At 35.5% G+C, this 12,631-nt stretch overlaps 1 protein-coding gene across 3 annotated transcripts in view; it reads left to right on the forward strand.

Moving 5' to 3' along the window:
* Positions 1-12,631, forward strand: part of sd (TEA domain transcription factor 1 homolog scalloped) — a 63,818-nt gene that overhangs the window by 28,847 nt on the left and 22,340 nt on the right. For all 3 annotated transcript variants that reach the window (XM_017622876.1, XM_017622877.1, XM_017622878.1), the window contains exons 2-3: positions 2,220-2,356; positions 7,315-7,453. In XM_017622876.1, the coding sequence (XP_017478365.1) occupies positions 2,220-2,356; positions 7,315-7,453 (276 nt within the window). The remainder of the gene's footprint in view (positions 1-2,219; positions 2,357-7,314; positions 7,454-12,631) is intronic.

Consider the following 12,631-nt stretch of genomic DNA (forward strand, 5'->3'; position numbering starts at 1 on the left):
AGGATGCAGCCTCCGGTAACGGAAACAAAAACGTGCGAGACACAAATTGCCTGACTGAAATACATACATATGTAGGCTAGGAGAATGAGAGGCTGGCTTGTTGGCTAATCTCCTGTGTACATGCAGATGCATACATACATACATACATATGTAGATGTACATACATAAGTGGTTTGTGTGTAGGTGTTGCATTCAGCACAAACAATGCATGCCTGTGCTTGCGGCTGGTCGTCCACTCGCCGCAACGCGCATCCGCCCACTGGAATCATGCGGAAAATGGCCAAAATCACAAAAGGCAATAAACTGAATGCAAAATTGTGCACATTTTTCAACAGCATGCAAAGTGGAGGAGTGCAACGCTTTTTTGTGCAATTTTTGCAATTTTTTGCATCACTGCCGCACGTTTCTATTGAGCCTTTTTTTTTTGTGTGGTTAGTATTTTTTTATTGCGCGCTTGTGTTTGCAAAATCCTGCCAGTTGTTACTCCCACTTCGTCATGTCAGTCAATGTTGGTGCTGGACGTTTTAGTTTTTTCCATAGACTCTTCCTAAAAATGCATTATCGGCGCGCAGGCAAGCACAAAAAATTGCAACACTGCGCCGTGCTGTTGTAGAGAAAAGTAAAAAAAAAAACATTACTACACGTCAACTAGCGAACTTTAGTAGCATCTAGCTTGTGAAATAGTAGTAGTTGCCAATTAAAATGTCCAAGTGAGTATGGTACAAAACAATAAAGTTGTAGTCGCAATAAATCGCAATGGAATTGGTGTACATATGTATATTAGCCCGCACCAACTCACAAGCAAACAAAAAAAGTTCGCCGTACACAACTGAGTCTAAAGTATTTTTTCAAGACAATTTCGAAAAAAAAACTGTCGAACCTTAGGGTGCCCTTTTTACATTTTTCGATGATACCTACATACGTCAAATATATATATATTTTTTTAAATATATAGTTCTACTGGAATAATAAAAAATTTCCGTAGCAAAAGTTTAATGATTTTTGGAGTGCTTTAATTTACTGGCATTAGGGTGGCGCGTTAGGGTAAGTGGAATGGTGTACTTGAGGTCAATGATCTTTACAGCAAAAAGATTGTCTCCATCGATTTATTATACTTAAAAATCCGAAGATATGATTAAAAAATCCAGAAAAACAACCGGTCGGCCAAAAAATTTTAAATTGGTATTTAATTTGCTGACATTAGGGTGGGTTGTTAAGAGGTCAAGGAACTTTAAAACAGGAAAACTGTCTCCTTGAGACAAGAACACGATATATCATACCTTAAGATCCGGCCTTTAATGCCGAGGATATGACAAAAATTATAAAAAGGCGATCCCTCGTTCGGCAAAAAAAGATAAACATTTCACGAAATTGCCTTACAAAACTACTTTCGTCTCAAATGTGTACGCCGAACTCTTTTTTCGGGGACGGTCTAAATTTTTTATCATTCAGCAGAATTACGAGTCATTGGTCCTAATTTTTAAATGACCTACACATAAAAACTAAAACTATGTTCACATATCAATATTATCTCAATCAAAGCTCGTTTTTTAATCACCCCGTTTACACAGGCAAATCTCAGATTATTAGCCGTCAAATTTGTTGTGCTTGTTATTCTCACATCTCAACTAAAAGTTATGTTTCTTCTCTGTGCCACCGTGATCACGTTTTTCTGCTATAATAAGCATTATAAATATATTTTAACTTAACATTTTATTAAAAATACCTATACAAACCTCTTTTACTTGCTAGCGTACATTTTTGTTTACTTTTACATTTGGCATTTCTCCTCTCTTTCGCAAAAACAATCGATAAAACTAGGATGGACACCGAAAAGTTATCGGTTAAATCTGAGATTATTTTATAATTACAGATTAACAAGGGACGAATTTTATATGGCTAATCTCTTGTTATAATTACAGATTAGGGTGCTAAGCTCGAAAAAGAGGATAATCTACTTATATGTGAACCTAGTATAAGAACGTCATAATACATACATATGACCCGCTTTACTATCACAGTTTTTCATGCTCCAACTACTACAATGCCTAAACCTTTCCTATTTTAAGTACTCAACTTAGGCTGGTCTGAAAACAAGCTTTTTTTGATGAAGTACTTAAGCCGGTTTTACTGTGCAGGATGTATACATATATATGTATTATCTTCTTTTTTTAATATTTTAATCCTACTCATATTTTCCTTTTTCTTTTATTTTTCAGACGGTATAGTCGGACCCGGCACCATTACGTCGCCGTGGCCACCGATGAGTGCCGGCCCGCCTGGTGCGCTGGGGCCGGCAGACACAAATGGCAGTATGGTGGATAGTAAAAATCTGGATGTCGGCGATATGAGCGACGTAAGTAAAACCCTGCTATACAAATCAATGCACTTACACTTTTATTAATTAGTAAGTAGCTGCTCGGACAGATGATTCATTGAAAATTCGAAACAATCTTATATTATTTTTCTTATTTGGCAATACGCCCGAGACCAATACTCCGAATGCCTCACTGCTCTGCCTAATTCTGTGACACCTAGTGTTGCCATGGCCACCTAGTGTTGCTAGATCCTTCTGCAGTCGCTACTTTAATTGCTCGTGGTCGCTCAGGCCGTGCTGAGTCGAAGGATCTCTTCCTCGAAGCGTCACCATCTATACGTATGAAATACAAGTAGATGAGTCTCAATAGGTATCTCTTCGTTGCAAAAAAAAATCAGCTTTAAAATAGGCTAAGTGATGGTGAGCGACGAATTCCTCATCTAGGGTATTTTCCAGAATTTGTTCAATGGCGGATTTGTCAGTTTTGAAGCCATACTCATTAGGCGCAATAAATTTGTGCATTAGGGGTTTCAGTTCTACCGCATTGTCGCTCATGGGAACTGGTATGAATTGGGCAAAAAACGGTGAGATTTCACACTTAGGGAATGTATTCTTCAGACCAATCATATAATTCCACCATGGGTCCCATTATGTTTTAACTTCGTCTTTTTTTTTTGGTAGATTTTGCGTGGACATTTCGTTTGAAAAAATAAAATATTTTGACGCGGCAACACTAGTTACCGTTCTTGATTGAATTCGCACAATCATCGAACTTTGTTTTTTATTAAAGGCCATTGATCTACAGAAAAAAAAATATTTTTCTTAAATACATTTGTGCTTTCCTGAAATACATTTAAGTTTTTCTGAAATACATTTGAGCTTCTGAAATACAAGGTGTATGTAGTTTATGACAACTCCGATTTAAATAAACAAAATTACGATTTTTTGTTCATCATAAGTTATATTGAACTCTATAACTATTTTAAGCGAGTTTTTTTCATTTGAAAGATAGGTACATAATAACAGGGTTTCCATCTTAGGCGAGTCTATTAAAAGTGGATTAAAATGTATGTGGAAAAAATCCCATCCTTCATCCAAAAAGCGGCAGACCACCCTCACTTAGGTACAATTGTTTAATATTTAAAATTTATGAAAGCTAAACTACCGCTCATAATATTACATACATACATATTATGTGGCCAACAACAATCAAATTTTAATGGTCCTTAACTCAAATGCATTTGAACTCCATTTTGGTTGTTTAGACTTGCAACCGCAACACACAAAATTAAACGAACACCAAAAAAAAACTTAATATTCAAATTCAAATATGCATTTCGAAAGTGTAACTAAACCAGCGCGAAAACGTTAATGTAACTAAATAAATGTGCAAATGTGTGGGTGTAAAAACGAAATATTAAATAAACTCAAACATATGTACATATGTATGTACATACATATGCAGATAAGGCAGCATAAAAAACTAAACAATTACAAGCAATACGAGTTAATTTTCAAATATGCCAGACATTTCATTTGACCACAAATATGTTTGCAGTCAATTTCGGATATCAATCAAATTGCAATTTTAGCTTAAATTCAAAACGCACGCAGCTATACACACTAGCGCATGTACTACATCGATACATACGGCAAGAACTTATTGTACATATGTAAGTGTATTAGGGTGGTCCAAAAACAGTAAAATCGGAATTGTAATGCTCTTACCCCCTAAGATTGTTCTGTATACCCCTATTTTTTTATTTTGAAATCAAAAAAATATTTAGAGGTCGCTCAAAGCGCTCAAAGTTTTCCATGTATTTTTATATGGGAAAAAAACTTTTCGTAGAAATGGTATAGAATTCTTGAAAATCAATATTTTTCAATCGGAAAACCCTGGTTCTCTTCAAGAGACTTTCAATAATAATAGCCAATCGTTTATTTAACCATTTTTTAATACTAACGATTGTTTATTGGTCCGCCCATTGCATTTTTCGGGGTCTTTATGGGTTTTTGGCGGACCTATAAATTATAGTTGCGATGAAAAAACAGTTAAATAAACAATTTGGTGTTATTATTGGGAATCTTCTGCAAATAAACAGAGTTTTCCGATAGAAAAATATTGATTTTTAAGAATTATATACCGTTTCTACGAAAAGTTGTTTTATCCCCATATAAAATACATGGAAAACTTTGGGCGCTTTGAGCGACCTCTAAATATTTTTTGATTTCAAAATAAATAGGGATAAAATTTTTTCGGTATAGAACAATCCTAGGGGGTGAGAGTATAAAAATTCCGACTTTACTTTTTCACATGCATTTTTGGCCCACCCTAATGTGTATACAAATACTAATAACAGCGCCGTGCAATATTCGAAGAATGCATTGGTGTGGGTGTTTACCTGTTAGGGTTGCCAAATGTGCTTTTCGGCGCATGTTTTTTAGCGTGTATGTGTGTGTGTGTGTGTGTGGCACAGCCTCCTTCAAACATTATTAACTTCATCAATGTAATTTGCCACTGGCGCGGCCAACAGCAACGGCAACAGTTAAAGTGACAACAATAACAACAACAATGAAACCAATAATGCCAGCAACAATGCAACGACAGTTGACAATATTGTATGTATTATATTACCGCAGTCGCTGTCATAACCGTTTCTATATACGAACCTACATATTTATTACAACAACCAGCGACAGTCGACCCTCAACGCCACCCGCTTCAAAGTCAACAGCGTGGCCTATCACTCCCATAGTCGATAGCAATCGCCACAGCAACAGCAACAGTTGCTGAATGTCAACACCAGACGGGCAGATTGGCAGCTTGGCAGCTTGGCATCTCTTTCATGCTGTCGTTGTTGTTGTGTATACTATGTAGTGCTCCTGTTCACAGAGCTCTAGAATTCAAACAACGGTACAAAAGCGTAGGTGTGAATTTGTGCGCATACGTATGTACTATGTATGTATGTACGCCTGCGTATGTGTGCGATTGCGCTCTGCTTTCGCACAGCTACTCAAATTGCTCATTAAAACTCATTGACAATTAAAGCCACTTGAATTTACGCTCGAGTGCAATACTTTTGTTGCAGGGGCACTTGGCGTACGAGTACATAACAGCGCATTGTGCTGTTGTTGCCCCAGCTGCTCTTCAATATAGTATTGCCGTCTGGTATTATTATCGTAGCGAGCGCATGGCGTTGCCTTGGTGATACATACTCGTACATATCTACAAATTGCACAGTGGGTTAATTTTTGATCTCAAAATGTCAGACTGCTGGTCGTTCTCTTCAAATACCGGATTGAGTACACCGCAGTACAGGAAGAGCGATGAACGATGACAAATCTGTAAGAATTTGTGGTAGCACGAAGACTACGACACTTGATCCCAGGTGCACTGAAATCATCGAACGATTTTCCGAAATCTGCATCAAAGCCTATGTTTAACAGTACTAACCTCCTTTATGTACACGCCCCGACGGCGTAGAAGGACGATGAGACCAAAGATTAATTTTAAGGGTGCATAGAAGAACATACGATCCTTGTGCATGATCTTATAATTGTACTTGGGGACTTCAACGTTGGGATGGACGGAAGAAGGCAGAGTATTGTGCGAAAATGCGGCCTTGCCGAAAATACCTCCGAAAACTGAGGGATAGAGTTCGACTTTGCCGCGTCAAGAAACATAATGGGCCCAGACACCAAAATCCACATAGCCACTACGGTGTCTCCTGTTCAAACATCTAATCAAATTGATAGCCGGAGTGTAGGCTTCAAACGCTCTTGACGTACATGCCATCCGCCGAAGATCCAAGCTCGACTCGCTTCATTGCATTGCTACAGCAAAGGTCTGACGTCGAAAAGCTGCATTTGAACGATTGAGAACTTTTTCCGTCAGCTGTCAATCCTGACTAAACAAGCAAGCAATTGAATAAATGTAAATGAGCAGTGGGTTATCATCTACCACTCTCTAATATCACCCACGTTTAAATAGGCAGTTAGTAGGAGATTTCCGAGTCGATGTTCCAGGAAAACCTGCGGCATATCCTGCCACCAAATTAATCGTGATGCTTAACAATAGAACAGTACCATGAAAAAAGAAAGAAAGCGAGACATTCTTTTAAGAAGAAAAAATAGGGCAGGAAGATGTTCATAAGTGCGATAAGCTGGAGTTGCTAATAAATAGGTTGGAAGCGGCTAGGGATTTATACCAGAAAGGCAGACCCTCAAAAATACTCAACGGCTGGCGTGTGATTTCAGCGATAACAGTGCTGGCGGTAATGCTGGAACTGCAGCCACTGCATCTTTTAGTAGAACAGGCGAACTTTCCTTAATTTTGCGAGAGAGGGTTTTGGCAAAGACAAGAAAAAAGGAGAAGCTAGCAATATCGACCCTACATGAAACAACTGCTTGGACCTTATCTTGGGTGCCGCTGAAACTCCTAAGCGATTTCGGGCGAGTGCAATAATGCAAGCCACTGTTGTCTCTTCTGTGCCAATTAATATGAAACTTGTCCACTGTATTATGACTAATGGGCCAGAATATCAGTGGTAAAAAGGAACGTACTCACGCTTGGTATTTAGTAGTCAGAATCCATATTGAAGAAAAAACGCACATTCTGTTTCCAGTAAAAACGTGTAATGCATACATATTATATTGCCCCTTTGTTCGTTCGTTTTTTCCTTTTTACTGTCACAGATCCTTTCCACACTTTCTTCAGCAGAGCCAGAAAAAAGTTATGCGCTCAACTTATTGAGTGAAGTGCACTTTCGCATTCAAACATTTGGCCTTTGTGACACTTTTTGCTGTATTTAACAGCATTTTTCACACACGCTCTATAAAAGGATATATTAAATGTGTATATATGTATGTATGTACATGAACTACATACTACATACTACTATATTATTTTATTTTTATAAGCAAAATTTTCATTTTACTGAATGTAATGGTTTTCATCGTTTATTTTCTTGTTTCGTTTTTTTACACACGCTCAACAGGACGAAAAGGATCTCTCCTCTGCCGATGCGGAAGGTGTTTGGAGCCCCGACATTGAACAGAGTTTTCAAGAGGCTCTCTCCATATACCCGCCTTGTGGACGACGGAAAATAATTTTATCTGACGAGGGTAAAATGTATGGTAAGTCAATTGATAATTATGTACTCGTACATATTTACTATACATATGTATGTATGCATGTATATGCAGTTTGTATGTACATACAATGTGTAGGCGTACGTACATATTTACACAAACGGATGAATAAAAAATATGGAAAGACATGCTTATGCATTTATGTCTATGATTATCGTTTTTTATGGTAAAATATTTTAATCTTAATACATTAGGGTGCCTCATCAGAAAAAGTTGTATATTAAATTTTTTGCAATTTTGATGAAAATCTGCAGAACCGATTAGTAAATGTTATATAGTAAAAACTAATTGAAAACAATTGTACGGTTCCCCAAAATGAAAAAGAAAATTCAAAAAGAAAAAAATTTAAATTTTATAAATTTTCATCAATTTTTTTTTTTTTTGTTTAATTGAAAAACTTTTGGGTATGCAGTTGTGTCCCGTGCGCTGTGGTGAAAAATTCGTGCACATCGTTGTAATTTTAAGTAAAATATAAAGTCTGAGGTAGTTTTAGAAGATTTCCGCATTTTCTATGTGAACGACTACTTCCCCGACGACGACGAATTTAAACTTGTTTTCTTAAATTCTAGCATTTAAGTTCAATAAATTTCTTAGTCGGTTGTTATTATTTTTCAATGCTTGGCTTCCACTTTTTTTTCACCCAAACTTTCACCAAAAAATTTATCTATTTCAATCTCATCCAGATTAAGCCACTTATTGGCGTTGGCACCTCCTTGTCGCCTCGTAAAATAGCACACAGCTCATTGACGCTGTTATGAAAGTATAAAATTTTAGTGTATTTTGACAATTCAACCAACATAATTGGCACTTCAAATCATCAAACACAAATGGCGTAATAAAAAAATGTCCAACACCTAAGCACATAAGTGTTAAGAAAAAGGAAAAGGAAACGGCACGATGACAATGCGCGATATTCCACTTAAAAGCAATTATAATCTCTATTTCTGTCATAATCCACAATTAACTGCGCCACTTACAAACACTTCAATTTTTTTTTTGTTTTTTTTGCTTCAATTCGCCAATTTTCCAGCACGTTCCATGAACGAGTGTAGAAACTTTTTTTTTTTAAATAAATCCAAAAAAAAGTACAAAACACCGACTCAATGACAAGAAACCAACCGCAGTGATCTGCCAAATGTGGGAAGCGTGTAGGAGCATTAATGCGATTACAGCACATTTCCTCTTTGTATTTTGTGCACAAACACTTAAAGATAGGGAACTCTTTTAGTTAAGTTAATATATGTATGAATGTACATATGTAGGTATTTGCAAGCATACACTCTCGTATACATCCTTACATACACATGTGGTATACTCGTATACTTACACCATCCGCCTACTGTATTCAGTGGTTCTGTGCTCACTTCATTTCATAGCTTAGATCAGTGCCGAGCTGTTGGTTTTTTCTGTGGCCGTAAACCTATTGATATAGTATGTATGGATATTAGGGTGGTCAAAAAAAAAACATTTTCTTTTCTGCCACCCCAAGAATTGAAGAATATCAGGGGTATGGAGACCCGTATTTATTTTTTATTTTTTGAAATCGGCTTCCATTTGCTTAACGGCGTCGACTTAGTGGTCAAAAGTCCAAACATTCGTTGTCCACCAAAAATATAATAATTAAACTGAAATTTTTAATAAAATAAAATATTTGCCACCTGAAAACCAATAAAGTTAAAAAATTCAGTACTAAGAATTTTAATCAGAGCAAAGCTATGCGTAAGCTCTTCACAACTTTTGAATAAAATATTGGTTTGACGTTTTTTTCATTTCAAATATGTACATATACATATGTATATGGTAGAGAATTATAAGAAAATAAATTGAAATAAAAAGTTTTCCATATATTTCATATGGGAAAAATAAGTTTTTTCGTAGAATTGCTATAAAATCATTAAAAATAAATACTTTTTGATCGAATAAAAAATTGTTTCCTTCACAAATCTTCAAACAAAGTAATTATAATAAATATTTAAACTTAAAATTTTACTAACTAATAGCCTATACTTACATAACCGATAATCTCACTTACTATACAAAATAATTTGTTATTTTATGTGTTACACATCGCGCACGTTTTGAAAAAATAATGCATTTTTCCCATTTAAAATATATGGAAAGCATCAAAGCCCGGTTAAATATTGACCGATTTAAAAAAAAAAATACGGATTCTCAAAAACTAATTTTCCTGGGTATTTTTGGACCGCCCTAATGTAAACACAATATAAATCTAATGTTCATCTGTCTCGCGGCTCTACATGCTTACATACGTACACACATAAATATCGTTGGCTTAGTTCGCAAACGTGCTAAGTCCACTTTTTATGTAAATTGAGGTTTTGATGCAGTAAGATAGCATAACTGAAAATACATCATTACCAAAAAAGAAAATTACCGTAATGTCGTTTTTACTTGTTGTTATGCATTGGTACGCAAATGTGCTAAGTCCAAAAAAATCAAAAAAATATATATACACGTCTGTCCGTGTACACGATAACTCGAGATATCTCAACGAAATTTGGTATGTAAGTTTCCATTTATCCAAGGTAAATTATTAAAAATGGGCGAATCGGAATGCAACCACGCCCATTTCCGATATAAAGGTATTTCCTAAAGATGCAAAAAATACGATATTTCAGTAAATATCGGATGCAAATTGTTCAAAATTAGTATGTGAAGTAGAATTTTTGTAAAAAATATTATTGTGCAATTTTTGGAAAATGGGCGTGACCCCGCCTACCTATTATGAAATGCTGTATCTCAGTAGCCCATTCACCAAACTCGGTACGAGCCTTATTTAGGGTCTAGCTAAGAAATCTGTTGAAAATCTAATTCACTTAAAATCGATGATCGCGATAACCACTCAGCAGAAAATTAGATTATGATACATTTTTGGATAATGGGCATGGCGCCGCCAATCTTACAATAAATAAGACTGCGTGACACCGCCCACTTTATGACTACAAGGTGTATTTCGGTAGCCACTTTAGCGATTTCTACTAAACGTGGTTCAATTATTTCATTGCGTTTAACTCAGGATATTATCGAAAACGTTTGAAATCGCGAAAATGCCCCTGCTTAGCACAGTATTTGATACCTGTGCCGGGTAGATAAAGTTCGGTTTCGCCCAAACTTATACCTCTTTACTTGCTTTTAATTATTTTCTTTTATAAATGGTACATAAATTCACGACTTAAAATAGTTATTTTTGTTAATAGCAATGAAATAAAACTGTATTAGGTTATAATTCATTTTAAAACAATAAAATATATTTAAACTAAACAATTAAATCTTTTAACAATAAAAAATAATAGAAAAAAGGTTGATAGAAAACGTGCTAAGTCCACATTAAAAGAATATAATCTTAAAGAGAAAATGTGGTAAGTCCCAAAAGAGCATATAAGTCTGCAACAGCTTTATTTTGAAATTGGCCGATTATTGGTACTAAAACAAGACGAACTAAGGAATAAAACTGCATTTACAGATTAGAAAAATATTGACAACAAAAAAAGTTAGACGGTTTTTTGTCCCTCCTGAAAAATAAAAAAAATGGGCTTAGCACGTTTGCGAACTAAGCCAACGATATGTTGATATAATAAATCCACTTCAAGTAATTTCAGCAACAAAAAAAAATTGTAAAATATGAAAAATGTAATAAAATTATAGTAAAATAAAACGAAAAAGTTGAATGCAATTTTTTTTTTTTTTTTGGGTGGGGACGGGGGCAGGGCGTGCGAAATGCCTAAAGCACCATTAAAGCCGCCGCCACAGCACTGATATGCCTGCAAACTAAAACACTTACCACCACTGGTTTGGATCGTTGTCAACCCAGGGACTACTTTTCGCATTCCTTTATCAAATTTTCATATTTTTAATTTAAATATTTAGTTTCCATCGGTGGCCCTGCTGTTTCTTCCGAACAGCCATTACCCCTCAAATCACAATTAGCTTCTGATCATATTTTTTGGGAAAGATCATAAAACAAGAAAAAAATTAATTAAAGAAAATAAAAACCCCTCTGTCCGAATGTTTGAACCTCGAATCTCTCGATTGGCACTCCGGTGCTTTGCTTACTCCGCCATTGCGGCTATTGGAGCAACGCAAGCAAAATGGTATATTCATCACCGTTGAGGGTGCTTTCTGTCAAAAGAGCTTTTCACCATGAAAGTTGGCAAGAAAGCTTTTTTTGTAAGACCTTCATGCCGGAATAATTTAACTCTTTCAAACTATCTTGCCTACTGTATTTTATTTATCTTACAAAAGACACAACTATTGCCCTGTTAGTTAGTCTGGTTAAAAAAACCAGTTGCTGGTATGGCTAATAGATATAAAATATACCACTTAATTGAAGTAAAAAGCAAACCGATAGTATTCTAGTAATGCATAGTAGTTTTCCCTGCTGGGTACATAAACATTTCGACAACAACCCGAAATGGTAAATCTAATGTAATTCGTTCATTCATAAAAATTTTCTGCAAAATGTACTTAGCCAATGTGCAGCCATTTGATGCATAAAATTAAAAAAAAAAAAGTATGTATTATTGAAATTATCAATTTAGTTGCAGATTTACGCTATTTAGTTGCGCTTTTGGGCCTGACACTAAGCGCTGAGCCCAACTAGCAGGCAAGCAAAGACATACATACATATATACACATATACATGTATGAAAGTATGCAACTGCCCAGTTTTATTCTCATATGTATACATTTGTACATAGTCATACATATGTATGTACATTAGACCGTATCAGAAAAAAAGTTCGCCCTACACCCCTGAGTCTACAGTATTTTTGCAAGGCAATTTCGAAAAAAAAAGTTTGGCCGCCGTTTTAGAAAAATCTAATCCTTTTACCTTCGGCATTAACAGTCGGATCTTATCACTCTAACATACCACCCTAATGTCAGTCAATCAAAGCGCTCCAAAAGTCATTAAACTTTTGCTAAGGAAGTTTTTTTTCTTTATTTCGATAGATCTATTTAAAAAAAATATTGCCGAATGCAGGTGTCATAGAAAAATGTAAAAATGCGACAAAAAAATTTTGACAAAAATTCGTTTTCGAAATTGCTTTGGAAAAATTTTTTAGAATCAGAGTAGTATGACGAATGTATTTTGCTTCCTTGTAAGGTGGTACGGTCTAATGTATGTACATATACATATACATA

The sequence above is a fragment of the Rhagoletis zephyria genome, unplaced genomic scaffold (assembly GCF_001687245.7).
Source record: "Rhagoletis zephyria isolate East Lansing unplaced genomic scaffold, Rhagoletis_zephyria_1.1 Rzeph_scaffold_02957, whole genome shotgun sequence".
In the NCBI taxonomy this organism is placed as follows: domain Eukaryota; kingdom Metazoa; phylum Arthropoda; class Insecta; order Diptera; family Tephritidae; genus Rhagoletis; species Rhagoletis zephyria.